General features: G+C 37.9%; 1 protein-coding gene across 2 annotated transcripts in view; it reads right to left on the bottom strand.

Moving 5' to 3' along the window:
• Positions 1–18,411, bottom strand: part of ERCC8 (ERCC excision repair 8, CSA ubiquitin ligase complex subunit) — a 57,023-nt gene that overhangs the window by 24,640 nt on the left and 13,972 nt on the right. For both annotated transcript variants that reach the window (XM_004703586.2, XM_045285381.1), the window contains 7 exons: positions 13,453–13,554; positions 11,020–11,143; positions 6,950–7,031; positions 5,906–5,974; positions 4,577–4,643; positions 2,541–2,641; positions 1,469–1,593 (listed from right to left, as the gene is read on the bottom strand). In XM_004703586.2, the coding sequence (XP_004703643.1) occupies positions 1,469–1,593; positions 2,541–2,641; positions 4,577–4,643; positions 5,906–5,974; positions 6,950–7,031; positions 11,020–11,143; positions 13,453–13,554 (670 nt within the window). The remainder of the gene's footprint in view (positions 1–1,468; positions 1,594–2,540; positions 2,642–4,576; positions 4,644–5,905; positions 5,975–6,949; positions 7,032–11,019; positions 11,144–13,452; positions 13,555–18,411) is intronic.

Raw genomic sequence — 18,411 nt, 5'->3', positions numbered from 1 at the left:
TTCAATTTATGTAGATTCGCCTTATGTCCCAGCATGTGGTCTATCTTCGAATATGTGCCATGTGGGTTTGAGAAGAATGTGAATTTTTTTTGTATTTGGATGAAAAGCTCTGTAAATATCTATCAGGTCAAACTGTCTAATTGTATTGTTTAGATTTCTAGCCTCCTTGTTGAGTTTCTTTCCCTGTGATCTATCTTTCTCAGAGAGCGGTGTGTTGAAGTCACCCACTATAATTGTTGAGGCACTGATTTCTTTTTTAATCCTTTGGAGTGTTTGATTGATGTATTTAGCGGGTCTCTGATTCGGGGAACATATGTTTACAATGCTTAGTGGTTCTTTGTCTACCATCCCCTTGAGCATTATATAGTGTCCCTCCTTATCTCTTTTTATGGTTTGCACTTTGAGGTCAATTTTATCTGAGATTAGGATTGCAACCCCTACTTTTTTTGAATTGTTGTTTGCTTGGTATGACTTTCTCCAGTCATTCATTCTCAGCGTATTTTTGTCTGTAGCCTTGAAATGTGTCTCCGGTAGGCAGCAGATTGATGGGTTGTGTTTTCTAAGCCAGTCTACTAGTCTCGGTCTTTTAATGCCTGAGTTCAGACCATTGATATTCAGGATTATTATCTCCATCCGCGGACTCTGTGATGTCATAATCTTATACCTTTTGTGTTGGGTGTTTTCCTACTTTCCTTTCTCATTAGCCTGTTGTGCAAGTGTGTTTGTATAGCTATTATTACTCTATTACTCTTATCAACAATTTCTAAATTTTTGGTAGTCTATTTTGTTAGTTACTACACAAGGACCATGACAAACAATGTGACCTCATACAGTTCATGGAAAAATTCATTATCTTTCTGTTTGTTTCATTTTTCCATTAACTTTCTGAACTCTTTTCATAATTCAAAATTCAAAATGGAACAAAAATTAAGCTTTAATTACCATATAAAGACAAATACCTTCAAAACACCATTAATTCAGTTGAAGTGAATGGCTAGCATTATTATAAAGATTTATTTTGGAATTTTTAAGTAAGTCACATATTAACATTTGATTATTTAACATTCATGCATACTAGTTGTCAATCTTTTATATTTTCCCAATGCACCTGAGAACATGGCAGATTCCCGTTAGTGATTCTTCACTAAGCGATGGGAATGCAGTCAGGGGTAGCGTGGATGAGAACTGCCCTGAGTTGAGAATCACTAGCTTACATATTATCAATATAAATCTAAAGAGAAAGAAATCAGAAAAAACTGATTCAAGAAACCACGCTAAAATTGTTTTGGAAATGTTGATGGCAACATATGTGCAAGTGTGCTTAATATTATTTATTGAATGATGGATTTTTACAAGATTTGTAAGAGGCCCCCAATAAAGTAATTAAAAGAAACCAAGCTAAATCTACAGAAAGATACCATTTCTTGAATGTATATAAAAAAAGCCACTAGTACTGAAAATGTCTTACTAGTGTGTTTTCTCCACTGGAGCTGTTCCAGAGCCTCATGCGATTGTCTGTGCCAACAGTGAGGAGGTGCAGGCCATCATTTGTAAAACATAAGCCATTCACTTTCCCATTATGAGCAGTGTTGGCTGCAAGGAAAAATATAGTCCAGTTTACTGTTTCTATATTCGACATATATGTAATGTTAGATAATACATCTATTTAAGTCTATTAAAGAACTACTTGAATTTCTTCAAATACATGTTGATTATACATAAAAGCAATCCTTTAGATTTAAATAATGACAAGCTATAGACATTAGAACAACCAAAAAAAGATAGAAAACTGAAAGAAAAAAAAATCCCATGTATAATTTTTCCTCAGCTATGCTATTAAATTCCACTAAGTATATAGCTATATTCTAAAATTTTCCAGAAAGCACTTCTCTTCACTTTAAGGCAATGTTTAAATTTTAATCTGAAAAACCAATTTATAAACTACAGAAATAAACAAAACATTTAAACAAACTTTAACAAGGATAATTGTATTAGTCTCAAAATTTATTTTTTACAAACTGAACAAGTTTGAAAAAGCATAATTCTCAATAGCCTGATTCATTTGCTGAAAAGGTTACAGCAATCATAGGTTTCCTATTCCATTCTAATATAGTTCCAGTCCAAACTTAATTCTAAGTACAAATTTTTACACACAAAGAAATTAAACATATAAATGAAACATGTAAGAAGACAACATAGGTATTTGCCATCTGGATGCCAGCAGGCACACATTTATTAATAGCTGGATGTCAATAAGCTTGCAGACACATTTTATGTTCTCTTAGTGCTATTTTTTTTGTGAAATTTTGACACCCCCTTCAAATAATGTACTTTTTATGCTGACATATGTTCACCAACGTTACTATTTCTTTAGCAACTTGAAGAAATACATTACTTAAATTAAAAAATGGATTCCTGGTGAAATACCTTTTTAATTATAAAATGTATAATTTGTCAACACACTGGTATTTAGATTCAATTAAAATTTCCAATACAGAACTACCATTGTCATATTTCTGTCTTAGTCCAGACTACATTACCTGATTCAACAGCTTGTGACTTTTTCCCATTGTGTTGATCAAGCGTAATCAAACATGCTGAGGCTCTCCTCACATCCCATAATTTTACTCTGCTGTCAGCACTGAGAAGAAATAAATGTGACACTGCCAAATGGCTCTAGAATAGTGACTATACTGCTAACCCAATTTTCTGGGAGCACAGCACACAGAAGTTTCATTACATAGTACATATTTTACATTTAGGTGGTTGTACTTTTACCTACTCAGCAAATACTCAATGTTCAAAAGTAACATAAAGAGGTGAAATATACCCCCAAAAGTAACTTTTTTTTCCATTAGAAGCAATTTCAAAATCTGTTGACATTTATGTTGCTATTTTTAGTTACATGAGCATCTTTCCACCCAGGCATGGAGTTTATTTCCTTGAACAACTTTGTTGCCACAATAAAACCTTCAAAAGGTGGAAAGAGAAAAGGAACAGGTGACTATTTTCATTTCTTTTATTAATCACTTTATTGGAGGGCTCTTGCAAGTCTTATAACAATCCATCGTTCAATTGTATTAAGCACACTTGTACATATGCTGCCATCAACATTTCCAAAACCTTCTTTCTATTTGAGCCCTTGGTACCAACTCCTTTCCCTCCCTCCCGACCCTCATGAATCCTTGATCAATTATGCATCATTATTATTAGTCTTACCCTGTTAGTTGTCCCCCTTCACCTACATTCTTGTTATTTATCCCCCTGAGGGGTGGGCTATATATGTAACTTTGTATTCATGGGTTCCCCTTTTCTTCCCCCCACCTCCCTACTCTCATATTGTTCCTCCCACTACAGTTCCTGAGGGCTTCATCTGTCCTGAATTCATGTGTCCAGAGCTCTTATTGGTACCAATGTGTGTATACAAATCGGTCTAGTCAGATTTGTAAGGTAGAACTGGGTCATGGTAGTTGGGGGGAAGCATTCAGGAACTAGAGGAATGCTGTGAGCTTCGTCAGTGCTGTACTGCACCCAGATTGACTGGTCCCTTCCTTGTAACCTTCTGTGGGGTGATGCCCAATTGTCTATAGATGGGCTTTGGGTCTCCATTACAAACCCCCTCTTTCACATAGATATAATTGTTGGTTTGAATCTTTTGATAACTGATACGTGAGCCCATCAGCACCTCATGATCACACAGCCTGGTGGGCTTCTTCCCTGTGGGCTTCTTTGAGGAGACCATTTTCTAACAGAGCTAGAGAGAAGGGACAGGACTTTGCCTATCCAAGGAGCAGAACCAAGTACACCTTATTTTTAAATTAAGGAAAGTGTTAAACTGTGTGTGCAACAACAACCCAGCAGATATTTTTTATTGCCAGTTAGACAATTTGCATTACTGTAGCTTCTCTAGTTCCATTCTCTTTGCTTAAGAATGAGTATCTCCACCAAAGGCAGTCAGGGTGTGGGGTATGACACAAAGAATATTTCTTCTAGTGATGTGAATTAACTGGAAATACAGGGAATCCAGGGCGGATGATCCCTATAGGACCAGTGGTGTGAGTGGCGATACTACGAGGGTAGAGGGAGAGTGGGTAGGAAAGAGGGAACTGATTACAAGGAATTATATGTGACCAATAGAAAAGTGGGTGAAGGGAGATGTCGGACAGGGTAAGATATGACAAAATAACAAGTTATAAATTATCAAGGGCTCATGAGGGAGGGGGAGCGGGGAGAGAGGGGAAAAATGAGGACCTAATGCCGGGGGCTTAAGTGGAGAGGAAATGTTTTGAGAATGATGAGGGCAATGAATATACAAATGCGCTTTACACAATTGATTTATATATGGATTGTGATGAGTTGTATGAGCCCCTAATAAAATAATTTAAATAAATAAATAAATAAAATGAATATCTGTAGTTAAAATTTTAAGGGCCCAATTAATAGCTTAACATGCAAAATTTATACCTAACATCGTTTTTTTTCTTCCTCCAAAAGGTGTCTCAAAATTACTTTTTCTAACTTAAAAATGAAGTAATTTTTATTTTAAGTTGCGTTGTTAAAAAAAGTGCATCCCTACCTGGCAGTTGCCAAGATATATTCATGACGTGGTGACCAGGAAACAGCCAATATTTCTTGCCTGTGACCTATAAACACAACTATATGAAAAGTCTTGCTAAATATATGTAAAGTACCAGAACTGTGCCTGGTTCTGAAAAAAAAAAAAAGAATACTGAATATTAAAAGTGAAAGAATTCATATGACCATCATTATTTTTATGTTTACAACAAACCAAACCAAACCCATTGCTGCTGATTCAAACTTCCAGCACAGTGGAAGTACTCCACAGGGTTTGCAAGGCTGTGAATCTTTGGGAAGCAGGGAGGAGCTAGTGTTACAACCGTTGTGCCACCAGGGGATCCTTTATCAAAAGCTATCTGAATAGTAATGTGAAAGTCTTGAGGCATGAAGCCACTGGCACACAGTTCGTTCATATTTTATAAATAACATAACGAGTTTTCTCTTAGAAAGGATAACCAAAGCAAGTTAAGTTTTTAAAAATATAATGTAAGTCAATCCATCAATCACTGATGTAACTAAGATCAATTACTTATCCCAACAACAAAATATGAATACAAAAAAAATATGAAACAAAAATTCTATAGAATAAAATGTTTTCTTCATTTCTCAGAGTTTTAAGGTAAAATAATGTTTTAATTCATAACTGTAAAAGACATTTGCCAAATTTTCTCCCCTAAAAAACAGAGGCAGTAAGTTCATAGGGGAAATGAGTCACATTTCCCTAACTATTCAAACATTTTCATCTGCTCAGCTTATATTAACAGATAATAATTATAATATAAAACATGCTATCTGTCATAAGAAGTTGTCTTAATATATTATGTACTTCTTATAAATAAAAATATATGAATTTACATTCTACCTTTATTTGTTTACAATTAGATGATCTAATGCTGATAATATGATAGCAAAGCAAATTTAATTTACCTCATTCAACTAAAGTATTTCAACGCTTTTTTTTCTAAAGTACTTTATTGAAGGTAAGAAAGCACCCCAATATAAAGAATGTTTAACCATCAGCCACAACAGAATTCAACAATGCTGAGGAGACAGTGTCTTGTGTACGTTCACTAATCGTTCATAATCTTTTAAATTGTGGAAGTAATAAGGATGTGGGTTAGCCCATCTATTCTCCATACCCTCAAGCTTCCCCCATGGCCAGCTCCTCAATAGTTCAATTTTCTAAGAATAATGCACAGAAGGAGCTTTATTTCCCTGTTGACTTTTAACAGCTAGCACAAAATACATCAGTCATGCCACTTACAAAGAACACATTGTTAGCAATGGTTCTCTCATTGAATGTTTATTGTTTCAACTTAGAAAATACCCTGCAGAATGTGGGAACAGGATCCAGACTTCAAGTCACAAAGTTGTACTTTGGGCCCTCTTGTACCAACTGCAAAAAGAGAATGTATTAAAGCATCATTAAATATTACAAATCGCCATTAAAAAGAATTAAAAACTAACATTGTAATTCAGCACATTTAAAAAAAATGTATGTCCAAACTATGTTTCTAATTTCTATATTTTAGAATGAGAATACTATTTTAATCTTAATATACCTTAGTAGTAAAATACCTCTACTACTAGTGCATTGGTAGTTAACCTTTTATTTTGTATAATTATAGATTCACAGATTTTGCAAAGCTAGTATATAAAGGACTCCCTACTCTTCACCCAGGTATGCATCCCCCAACATTCATGGTTTTAATCTTAGGTAATTAAATGTTCAAAATCAGGAAATTTAAATTGGTACAAAGCACGTGGATAGTTCTATCATGTTTTATTACTTCCAATCATTTTATGTTAACAGCTAACTTTTCCATGTTCAAATCACTAGTAATAGACTCATAAATCCTGGGCAGAGATTCCAAAGGCCTCAGAGATAATTTTGTGTGCAGCTTGTCTTTACAGATGAAGTGGTTAAGTGAGGTCCCGGGGCGAAAAGGCAGAGCTGGTACCACAGATCTGACCCTAGGAAAGCATGTTTTTTCTTTTCTAAATGTAAAAAAACATTGTTGTAGATATTTCTGTATAAATGGATATTTAATTTGAATTACACAGTCTCAAATAGTGGCAATGATTTCCTTGATCTATTGTCTTCAATTAAGAAGCTGATGAGTGAAAAGTAAACGCTTCAGGGGGCAGAAATCTGCTTTCTGAATCTTTGCTGGCCGCTAGCACGGGGCCTCACCTGAATATTTGTTGGGCTGATTCCAAAGGTATGTACACCAAAACTATGTTTAAGTTATTAAAAAAAAAGAAAAGAATTGTGATCTCCCTGTGGACTAAAATGCCTCTATCTAAGGAGATGGGGCAGTAAGAGGGAAAAAACTTCAACAGTCGAAGACAAGAGAAGGCACATACAAACCTGCTACCAAACAGTGCTTGGTGGCAACTGGGGACATATGATGACTGTAAACTGTTTCCTCGAAAGTAAATACATCCGCAGTCTGACAATCAAAAAACATTTTATGAGTATGAGTGCTAATTATAATTACAAAAGCAACATTGTTCTTCTTTGTTATTTTACACATTGCTAGACATTTCAAAAAAGTGAGTGTTAGCAAACTAAGTGAGACATAGAAATATAGCTTCCCAAACCCTAAGAACTTAAAATCCTATTTACAAGGAGCCCCGGCGGCATAGTGAGTTATGCTTTCCATTGCTGGCTCTGAAGAAGTGCTGCTGTGGACCAGAGACTGGATCCATAATGTTTTCTGATCTTGACTTGTAACTTCCATCCTATTAACTTCCCTAATAACCCCCTAAAATTCTAAGTATTTTCTATAAGTTCTGTGTGGCCATTGAAACGAATCCTTGAACTCAGCAGAGAAGTCGAGTGCCATGAGAGGAATGGTCCGTGTCAGAATAGGGTCAGGAAGGATGGAGCGTGGAGGTGTGTCTGACCTCTGCATTGTGGCAATTGGCTGGACTGGAATGCAGGCGAAACTCCAGAGTAAATCAGATGTCGCTGCCATATTGTTTCTTCACTAGTTTTTCTCAGTGAAAGTGTTGGCTTGACTATAAGTTGCTCCATTGCAAATATATTTTTAATACCATCCCATTTTCAATGATATAAGCAAACACCTATATACTCGTGTATAAGCTGAGTTTTTCAGCACATTTTTAATGCAGTTTTTGTGTGGTAAAATTAGGTGCCTCGGCTGATATTCGGGTCAGCTTATACTTGAGTATATATGGTAAATACTATAAAAGTAAAACCAAAATGATAAGCTTATTTCCCCCCAATATGGAATGGTTAAAAAATAAAACAAAACTATGTAGTTTCAACTAGTTGAAACGCACTGTTTATATTTCCTTACACAGTACTGTATACATTTTTCACATTTACATTTGGTAATTGATAGTCGTAGTATCAATACATAATTTTTTAATGTAGATCTTCAGTCATTCTCAGAGTTACTCTACACAGCCCTGGACTTACCAAACACCCCCGCCCCCCAATCAGGTTAATTCCGACTCACAGTGACCCTTTATAGGGTTTCCAAAACTGTACGTCTTTACAGAAGCGGCCAGACTTGTCTTTCTTCTTTGGAGTGGGCTGGTGAGTTTGAACCACGGATCTTGTGATGAACAGCCTAGTGCTTAACCCTCAGCATCAGTACTGGACTTAGGTATTAAAAATAGTTTTTGTTTGGGGAGTAGTTGTGAGAAAAACAGATAAGGTAGGTAGCTAGAAATGAAAATGATACTAATGATTGATAGTTTTCATTTAAATGAGTACAAAAATCAGTGCTTAACCAGGTGGTGGATAAGACAACCCTTCTTAATATGCGTGAGTGATTAAATTGTTTATGTGAATTATATGCCAATAAAAGTATTTAAAAATACTGCTATAAAAATTCAAATAGAATGAATACTATGAATTCCAGAAGCTAAAGCCACCTGTTATACAACAGAACTAGAAGAGCCCTGAGACATCATCTAGTCCGTTATCTGAATTTCTTACATAAATTAAGTGACTTACCTAAAGGAACACACCTAGAAAGTAGCAGAATGTGACTAGAATTCACTGTCCTGATTCTTCACTGCCATTGAGTTGACTCTGACTCATAACAACCAGAACTGAGCAAGCAGAAGAGAACTGCTCCTTTAGGTTTCCAAGACTTGAAATCTTTATCGGAGTAGACAACCTCATCTTTCTCCCATGGAGCAACTGGTGGATTCACACCAATGACTTTGTGCTTAGCAGTTCTGTGCACAGTTCACTACACTACCAGGACTCCTCCTGATTAACAATAATTTTGAAGAGGTATGACTTTAAGAGAAGAGAAAAGCTGCACAGGGAAAGGTAGTTGAAGCAGTGCATACAAGAGTGAAGATGTGATCAGAAGGTACAAGGGTTTAGCTCTAGCAAATCATTTAATGTTGACAAGAGACTGGAGCTAACGGGGAGGAAGTACAGCATGAGGTTAGGAAGATCGCAGCACGCCAGGTTGCATGTACCTAATGGGAATCACTAGGGGTTCGGTCAAGTAGAGACACAATGGAAACTGTGTCACGGTGAGATGAACTCTGAGGTAGAGCTTACTGGAAAAATGGTAGAAGCAGAGTGAGGCAAGAAAACCATAGTTTTTAGTCACCACCTAGACATACAGTGATAGTGGGCGAAGTGAAAAAGGGAAATACAGGCGGACCTCAAGGATATTGTGGCTTCCCAACACAGAGTCACATTAATTTTTCAGTTTCCAACATTCTGTTGATACTGTACTGCAGTCTATTCAAGGAGCCTTGGTGGCAGAGTAGGTTGAGCACTGGACGGTCAACTGAAAAGGTGGGAGAGACACGAGGCAGTCTCCTTCCATAAAGATTGCATTTGTGGAAGCCCTGTGGAGCAGCTCGGCTCTGATAAAGGTGCTAGGAGTTGGAATGGACTCATTGGCAGTGAGGTTGGTAGTTAATTATCGTATATTCTCGAGTATAAGCCACCCCGACTATCAGCCGAGGCACCTCATTTTACCACAAAAAAAGGCATAAACAATGTGCCGAAAAACCAGGCTTATACTCGAGTATATACAGTTTGTTAAGTGTGCAACAGCATTAGGAAAAAATTTGAAATACTGTCTGAGAATTACCAAAATGAGACACAGAGGCATGATATGAGCACATGCTGGTGGGACAATAGCACCAATAGACTTGCTTGACGCTGGGTTGGTACCAATCTTCAATTTGTAAAAACCACACTAGCTGCAAAGTGTGACAAAATGCAGCACAATAACACGAGCTGTGCCTCTGTAAGGAGTTTGGAAGACTTGTTAGGATTTGATGAATTGGGTCTGTGGTGCTCACGTTCACTTTGGAACAGGGGTCCTCAAACTATGGCCCGCGGGCCACATGCGGCCAGCCGAGGACATCTATCCGGCCCGCCGGGTGTTTTCGCCCCGTTTGTTTTCTACTTTAAAATAAGATGTGTGCAGTGTGCATAGGTATTTGTTCAGTGTTTTCTAAAACTATAATCCAGCCCTCCAACGGGTCTGAGGGAAAGTGAACTGGTCCCGTTTAAAAAGTTTGAGGACCCCTGCGTTGGAACATGTGAACTTTGAGACAGTGGAGATGTGCTGTAGACAGGGAGAATACTGGGGGACTAGCACTCAGAGTAAAGATTAGCATTCATTGCCATGGAGTTGACGTTGACCTATAGTGAGCCTATAGGACACAGTAGAACTGTCCCTGAGTTTTGAGACTGCAAATCTTTAGGAGATAGAGAGCCCATCTTTCTCCTGTGGAGCGAGCTGGTGGTTTCAACTGCTGACCTTTGGGATTGCAGCCCAACTCATAATCACTCCGCCACCAGGGCTCAAAGATTGGCACTAGATATATAAATTTGAGCTTGCTGTTAGGGTTCATTGAATTGTTTCTGACTTTGAGAAGAAACGCCCCACAGGGCTTCTTAGATTGTAATCTTTACAGGAGGTGGGGGTGGGGCAGATCAGCTGGTTTCTCTTGAGGAACCACTGAACGTTCAAATGGCCAACCTTCAGGTTCACAGCTAAGTGCTCAACACTGCACCAGAATAGCCACTAGCTACCTGTATTCAGCCACATTAAAAAAGTTCTTCCACTGCTAAGAGATAACGCCAATTTTCTTGCTCAGACTACCAGGCCATACTAGATTCTTTAAACCAATTAAGATAATGGCTAGCAGTTTTTGAGCATTTGTTCTATGCTTGACACTACTCTGATACTTTACACCTCTTAATGTATTCAATGCTCACAAACACCCAAGGAGGTATAATCGATAATCCCTCTTTTCTGACAAGGAAACAGACCTGAAGTGGTGTGGACTCCAGCTTCCCAGCCCTCCTTACACTGCCTGCACGCCCCTGTAGCATCCATGACACCTGAGCACACTGAACTGGCTTAGGATCAAGCTCTCCTTCAGCCTATGGAACCGCGGGGACGGTGCTAGCATACTTACTTGTAATGTATTTGTATCCCATATTTTCAAAGTTTTGTCAAATGAGCTTGACGTGAACATGCCGGTGTCATGAGGGTACCACTGCACAGTCTCAACGCTGTACTTGTGGACATCGGGATGGCTCCTAGGAAACACCAAGCAGACGTCACACATGATGTATGCGAATGTCAAGATGGATCAACATTACTAAGGAGAAGCAGTCTCTGGGAGGACAATCTGAAAGGCCAAATCTAGATCACAAACCTGTATCCTGAGTGTCCAGGAGTAGTGGAAAGAGTCTCTCAGCCACCCCCAGCCAACAAGTGAATTCCAACCCATGGTGACCCTACAAGGCTTCTGAGGCTGGAAATCTTTATGGGAGCAGACACCTTCATCTTTCTCTTGTGACTGGTGGATTTGAACCACTGATCTTGTAATTAGCAGCCTAAGACAAAGCTGATAGCACCAACAGAGCTCTTTATCTCATTCACAGTGAATGAGAATTTTGTAGACGAAAGGAATCTTTAGAACACCTACAGTAAGTTTGCTCAGAATAACTAGGAGATGGTTTGAATTAAAACCCATGAACTTAACAAACCTTTACTGAAATATTTTTTTAAAACTTTGATTGTAAACTTTTGCATATAAAAATTGTATTTTAACCCATTTTATAAATATGCCCACTACAAATCTGAACTGATATTTTACAAGAAGGGAGCCTGAAACTAAGTTAAGCTAAAACACAAGGTCAGCACACTAAGGACTCACTTGACCTTACACAACAGAACAAGCAGTTCCTACAGAGTAATAATCACACAGCACATGGAACATACGAAATACTATTTTGCTATATTACACTTATAACTCAAAGTTTAAATGTTAGCTGGGATAAAATAAAATAAAAATAAACTACTTAAGAGAACTGCTTTCTACTTTAGAGTTTGGAATGCTGTATTTCCTTTTCTGGGATGTAAATGGCCTAAGCATCAGATGCTGAGACTGTCCCGTGGACCTTGGACAAATTATTAGGAGAGACCAGTTCCTGGAAAAGGGCATCAAGCTTGGTGAAGTGGACGGTTAGCAGAAAGGAAGAAGACCCTCCAGGAGATTGGTTAGCATAGTGGCGGCAACAATGGGTTCCAACCTAAGAACGGAGATGGCGGCACAGGACTCTGGCAGGGCTTCCTTCTGTTGTACACAGGATCGCTATGAGTTGGTATCAACCTGATAGCCCCCAACAACAACCAAACAGGTGGCCTAAGACTCTCGAAGTCAAATTCCAGAGCACCGCAGGTGTTACCTCGTTTTGTATTCTGGGTCTAACTACAATGCTCTCCACTTAGATGGTGGTTTTACAGTTTTGAAAGTGCGGTTAAGATGACAATGAGTAACTCATTTAATTCTCACAGAAACCTTGTAAGAATAGCAGGGCAAGTGCAATTAGCTCTAACTCGAGACAAAAATATGGAGGCTTAGAACTATTGAGATATAATATAAAATTTATATTGCTCGAGTGAAGTGCCAGAACCAGGAAGCAATCATTATTCTTGTAAATATTCTTGGGAGTCAAGCACTTATTCTTGGGCTCTGGAAACAGCTTAATATAGAGCAGCTGCTGATATGGTTTATGAAGGTTTCCTCTTGAAAGCATTTTCTTCACTCCTCCAATGGCTGGTTCAGTATCAGGTTAGATACAAGTGACAAGAAAGAATTAAGTGATCAAAATGAACAAACAACAAAATTACACATTTTATTAGCGACTTAAAAGTTCATTCTCCCAAAATAGGTAAGCCAATACAATGATGGCTGTATAATGTGATTAATTCCACTGAATGTGTAGAAAAATTTAAACCAGCAAATGTGTTAGATGTATTTTATTTTAAAAAAAATTAAGATCGGTAAGCTGATTAAAAGTGTAGTCAGGAATATCTGGATGAATTGAGGGAGGCTGCCAAACTAAGAAGCTTTGGATGAATAGTGGGGGGTGAGTATGTGTTGGAAGGAGGACAGGGGAGAGGTTGCTAAACATTTATTATATCTAGTCCCTAATCTTTGTAAAAAATTAATGCCAGTTGAAATATTTAGATTTATTTAGATTATATTTATTGCTAGCTAAAAGACTCATAAATGAATCTTATACTATACTAATACTAGAAACTGTAGCTAGTTACTGAGTTATCCGGGGTAGGCATAAAAAAAAAGGATGTAATCAAACCTTTACATGAAATCTTTTTGAAAACTGATACCAAGGTTGTTTTGGGGAATTCACATGTTAAGACCAGCTACACCTAAATTTAGGTTCAAGTTTTCAAGAAGATGTCAGAGATACCCATATAAATCTGTCATTTCAACAATTTTCTAGAGCCATTCATGGTGCTATTACTTTCATGTTTTGCATTTGATACAAAAGCCACAACTACTTACAAAGTCACAAATTAAGTTTTTAATACACACCTGCCAACGGAACACAAAGCTTTACATGTGTAGTACGGCTGTTTGCTGTAGTTTTCCAGGTCGTAAAGCACAATGACACCATCGGAGCCACCTGACAACATACTGAGAAAAGTGTTCACGTTAATCCATCATTCTGTGTAATCCACTTATTTATGAACGTCTGAAAATTATTAGTCTACAAGTTTAAAAATACATTAAGTCCATAACTAACATTTCCTAAATTTAGAAAAAATGAATATTTTCTTTCTTCTCAATGGAGGTCTTTATTTGCTTTACTTTGTTATTCATGTTAGGTTTTGTTTGTTTTTTAATGTTTTTCCATCTCTGAAATCCAGGAGAGGTAGATGTATGAAGTCACTAATTGGACTAATGGTTCCTGGGGGTACGGCAGGGGCGGGGGGTGGGGTGGGGGCGAATGGGGAGCTAATAATGATGAGTGCTAAATAAGGAATGAAAAAAATGTTCTAAAACTGATGGTGGTGCTGGTTATCCAACTCTTCTTGATGTGACTGAACTAATTATACGACAATAAAACTGTTGCAAAAATGAATATAGCAACATTCAACAGAAAATAATTTAAAATGTACTTTTGTGATTTCAAAAAGTTGAAAAATTGTAGAAACATTACATCCTCAAGAAAATGCAATAGCATTTTAAACTATTTTAAACATCATCAAACATATTATTAAACATTATTAAATATTAATTAATATTAAACATTTAAAATAGTGTTTTAAACATTGTAATTATGATTACACAGAGACCAACGACAACTGAGACCAGATGAGCCTGGGCAAGTTACTTCATTTGGTTGAGCTTTTTATCAATTATAAAATGGGTACATTGTCAACTAATTCACAAAAGTGAAGTTAAGTGGTGTATTTTACAATGCCTAGAAGAGCAATAAATGTTAGATTCCTTTTCATTCATTGGGCTTTGATAATGGAATTTTGTCACGCATGTTTGAAGCCCCCTCATAAAACCACAAATGGCTAAAACTCTGATCTTTGCTATAGTAACCTATTCTTACTCTAGTTTGGGGATTCGGGGCTGTTTGTAATATTGAAGCGGCATGTGCACGAGGCAGGAAAGAACTCAGGGAGGCGAACAACAAGTCAGGACCTGTTCGTAGGGGTTGAAAGTTAGAGGAGGGGGGCTCCATAGTCTGTCCCCTTTCATCCATGACTTGGGGGTTGAGACAACACCTCATGAATTAGGTTCATTATTAGTGTTAAACACTGGCTTCTGTTTTTGCTGTCTTTAGTTTATACTAATTTTAATAGGGGATTTGAAGAAATTTCTGAAACTTGCTGCCAATGTCATTTTCCCAGAATGCACATTTCATTTATTACACTCTTTGATTAAAGATTTCCACCTGAGGGAACCGATTGCAAGGGACTATATGTGACCTCCTCCCTGGGGGACGGACAGCTGAAAAGTGGGTGGGGGGAGACGTCGGACAGGGCAAGATATGACAAAATAACAATTTATAAACTATCAAGGGCTCATGAGGGTGAGGAGAGCGGGGAGGGAGGGGAAAAATGAGGACCTAATGTCGGGGGTTTAGTGGAGAGGAAATGTTATGAGAATGATGAGGGCAATGAATGTACAAATGCGCTTTACACAACTGATGTATGGATTGTGATAAGAGTTGTATGAGCCTCTAATAAAATGATTAAAAAACAAACAAGATTTCCACCTGACTTTGAAAAATATTATAATGAAACACAAACTAGTGTTTAAAAGTGCCCGTGACAAGGTAAGGGCCTTGTACTAGAAATAAACTCACTTCTTTCTTGCTTAAAAACAGAAACAAAAAGCTCAGCTAAACTGTGTGCGCAGTGATGAAGCAAATGCACATTCGGTACAAGTTCTTTATCTTGTGGGAATCAGTTACAAAGAGTTCATGAACCGGAGCATGCATGAGTAGCCCTATTTTATAGATTTGATTTAAAAAATATGAAAACCAATTTGTAGCATAATTATGTTTACTTAAAAGTAGTTTCTTAAAGGCTCAAATAACTCTAGAATTTCATTGATAATGATGGGCAGCAAAGAAGACAACCAGTAATGCCATGCTCAAAGTAAAAACTTTTTAATTCAACATTCACTTCATAAACATTTGTAATTTACTCTGGTATATATAGAGAAATATTTGCAATTTTAATAAGTACAACTTTATGCCTTATTGGAAAGTACTACTTGTTATTTAGACACAGATGTATACCAGGACATTCTGAAAATGTTTCTGCTTCATATTTTATCTCTGTGGATTATAGCTTCTATCATGCCACTATGGTTGTATTATCAATGTGAAAACAAATTATCTTAATTTTCATTATACTTAACTAGATTCACAGTGATATTTATAAAAATATCAGCTATCTAACCTTTGATAGGATGGCTCAGGCCCCCCCCACCCCAAAAAAGAAAAACAACAACACTGAAGCATTAGTGAAATTAATGGACTTTTTATTTGAAGTGCCTGCTCATATTGGCTTACAGTGATGTCATGCTAATTTTTTACAGGGCTGCCAACAATTCAGCATATTAAGAGAAGGCTTCAAAAGAGAGAGAGGTGGCGTCATTTCATGTTTTCACAGGGGCAAGAATACTTTGTATCAAGAAGAATTAAATTAATTGAAAGAGAATTTAGAAGATTACACAGTTTCACAGAAGAGTTATATACACATACATTCTGAAGTTACAGAATTGCAATTTTCAAGTAGAACTTCTAATTTTGCATATGAATGCTTCTTGATCAGATTTGGTTTTCACTATTTTATGGTTCTCATTTGAGTTCAATGAAATCATTACAGTTCTCACAGTGGATATGTATTGTGAGCAAGATACACATGTCCATTTTCTTAGGAAAATGAAAATGAAGACATTTCCCATTAAACATACAGTTTCCTTTAGTCTATTTCTCTTGCCTACCAAAAAGATTTAATGCACAATTAAGTGTTGTTGTTAGGTGCCATTACCGACCTGTGCACAACAGAACATGCCTGCCCAGTCTCGTTCCATCCTCCAAATAGTTCCTAGGTTTGGGCCCATTGTTGCAGCCACTGTGTCAATCCATCTCATTAAGGACCATGATGTTAGAAAACAATAAAGTAATCAGAGCTTTTACCATGTAACAAATGGTAAAAATTAATGCAACAATGGTTTTCAGACCTTTCTCTGTGACAAACTTGTATTTTTAAGCATACGTCACATATTACCTAATATATAATTTCCTGCTTCTCCCACTGACTGTCAATGGATAGGTATTTCATAGGTCACACAACCGACCACTGTGCCACATGCAGTGGGTAGTAGTATTTGATGTTTTCCCATCAATACCCAAGACAAAAAGCATTGCTATGTCTAAAGTCTGCATCCGTTTTATAAATGCAGATCCGCAGCTCTCCCAGAGTGGGTGCTGTGATGCTGCCCCTGGAAAAGGTCATGGGAAGAGGACTATCGCTGGCCATCTTTCAGCTGTAACCATGTGCTAAAGTGAGAACCTGCTTACTTGGTTCACCAGTGAGACCATGAGGAAGCAGGCCATAAACAAAAGAGGCCTACCCTGGCTTACAGTAATGGAAATAATAACACTTCATTATAAAACAGAAAAACACGGGGACAATTACTAATCCTTGTATGATGGGGACAGTGGAGATATACAAGGACTACCCTGGACAATGAAAAAAAAATTTTTAAACCAACTTTTACACTTGGTCTAATTATACACTGCATGAGGTTTTGACCTTCAGTGTGAGAGCAATGTGGGGTCATGATGAGTTTCCAGTGCGGAGCTGCCATCTTCAGATTTGCATTTTTCAAAGCACTGGGGCTGCTGTGTGAGATGGGAAGAAACGGGGCATGAATGCAGGTGATGCAGCTTTTCATGAACAGCACCAGTGGAGGTGACAACCATTTGTGAAGTACCAGTTACCATCTCAATTAATCCTCACAACAAACTTGCTAGGTCATATTATTTTCCCCACTGCATAGATAACTTATTGCCATCTTATTGACTCTAACTCATAGGGACCATATATAGGGTTTCTGAGGAAACCTTTTTTTAAGGAAACAAACAGCTCATGGAGCAGCTGGTGGGTTTGAACTGCTGACCCTACAGTTAGCAGGCCAATGCCTGCTTACCTGACAGGCCCACCAGGGCTCCTTATTATACACACAGGGTGCTGAGAACAGGATAGTGAGGCAGATTGAACAAGTTTACATAGCTGATAAATGGTAGGGCCAGGGAATGAAAATACAAGGCTGGCTTGCTTCAAATATAATTCTCCAAATAATACCTCTGCTTTTTACAAGGGTTTCCCACTAGATGCCATACGAGGAGTACGTATGTTTTAAAAGTGCACTAGGAGAGTGAAGCAAGATGGTAAAATGAATATGCTCCCATTTACTCCCACAGCAACCAACACACTGAACAACGAATAAAAACAAGCCCAGACGGAGATCTCCGAACACTGGATGGCAGCTGGGGTGTTGGGTCAGGAGAAGAAATGATTGACTCCTTGCCCACGGTGGGACACGAGTGCCCATGCAGGAAAGACACAAAGCCCCACCTTTGCCACAGGAATGTCCGGCCCCAGTGCTTACCTCATTATAATCTACTAAACCCCACCCCTTATGCACGTGTGAATTTTTGAGATTAAGCAGTCAGAACTCCTAAATCAGCACAGGGGAAAAATAAAAAGCACGAAACCTAAGGACATGTGTGCCCTCGGTTGGTTCTAAGGAGAAGATAGCAAGTCCATGGTTGTCACTGGATTAATTCTGACCCATGATTCTGTGGGGTGAAGGAGCTGCCCTGTGGGGGCGATCAGGGCAGGGATTCTCTGCTGTCTCATCTTTCCACACTGAACAGCAGCCCTGGCATTTAATTGGCAGCCGGGAGCTTGGCTGTGCCACTAGAATACCCACTCCGAAAATTTTCCCACACAATCA

The sequence above is a fragment of the Echinops telfairi genome, unplaced genomic scaffold, assembly GCF_000313985.2.
Source record: "Echinops telfairi isolate 266 unplaced genomic scaffold, ASM31398v2 ScPeMD7_7469;HRSCAF=8507_1, whole genome shotgun sequence".
NCBI lineage: Eukaryota > Metazoa > Chordata > Mammalia > Afrosoricida > Tenrecidae > Echinops > Echinops telfairi.
Note: the sequence above shows the minus strand (reverse complement) of the source record. Positions and strands in the feature narration are given on the sequence as shown.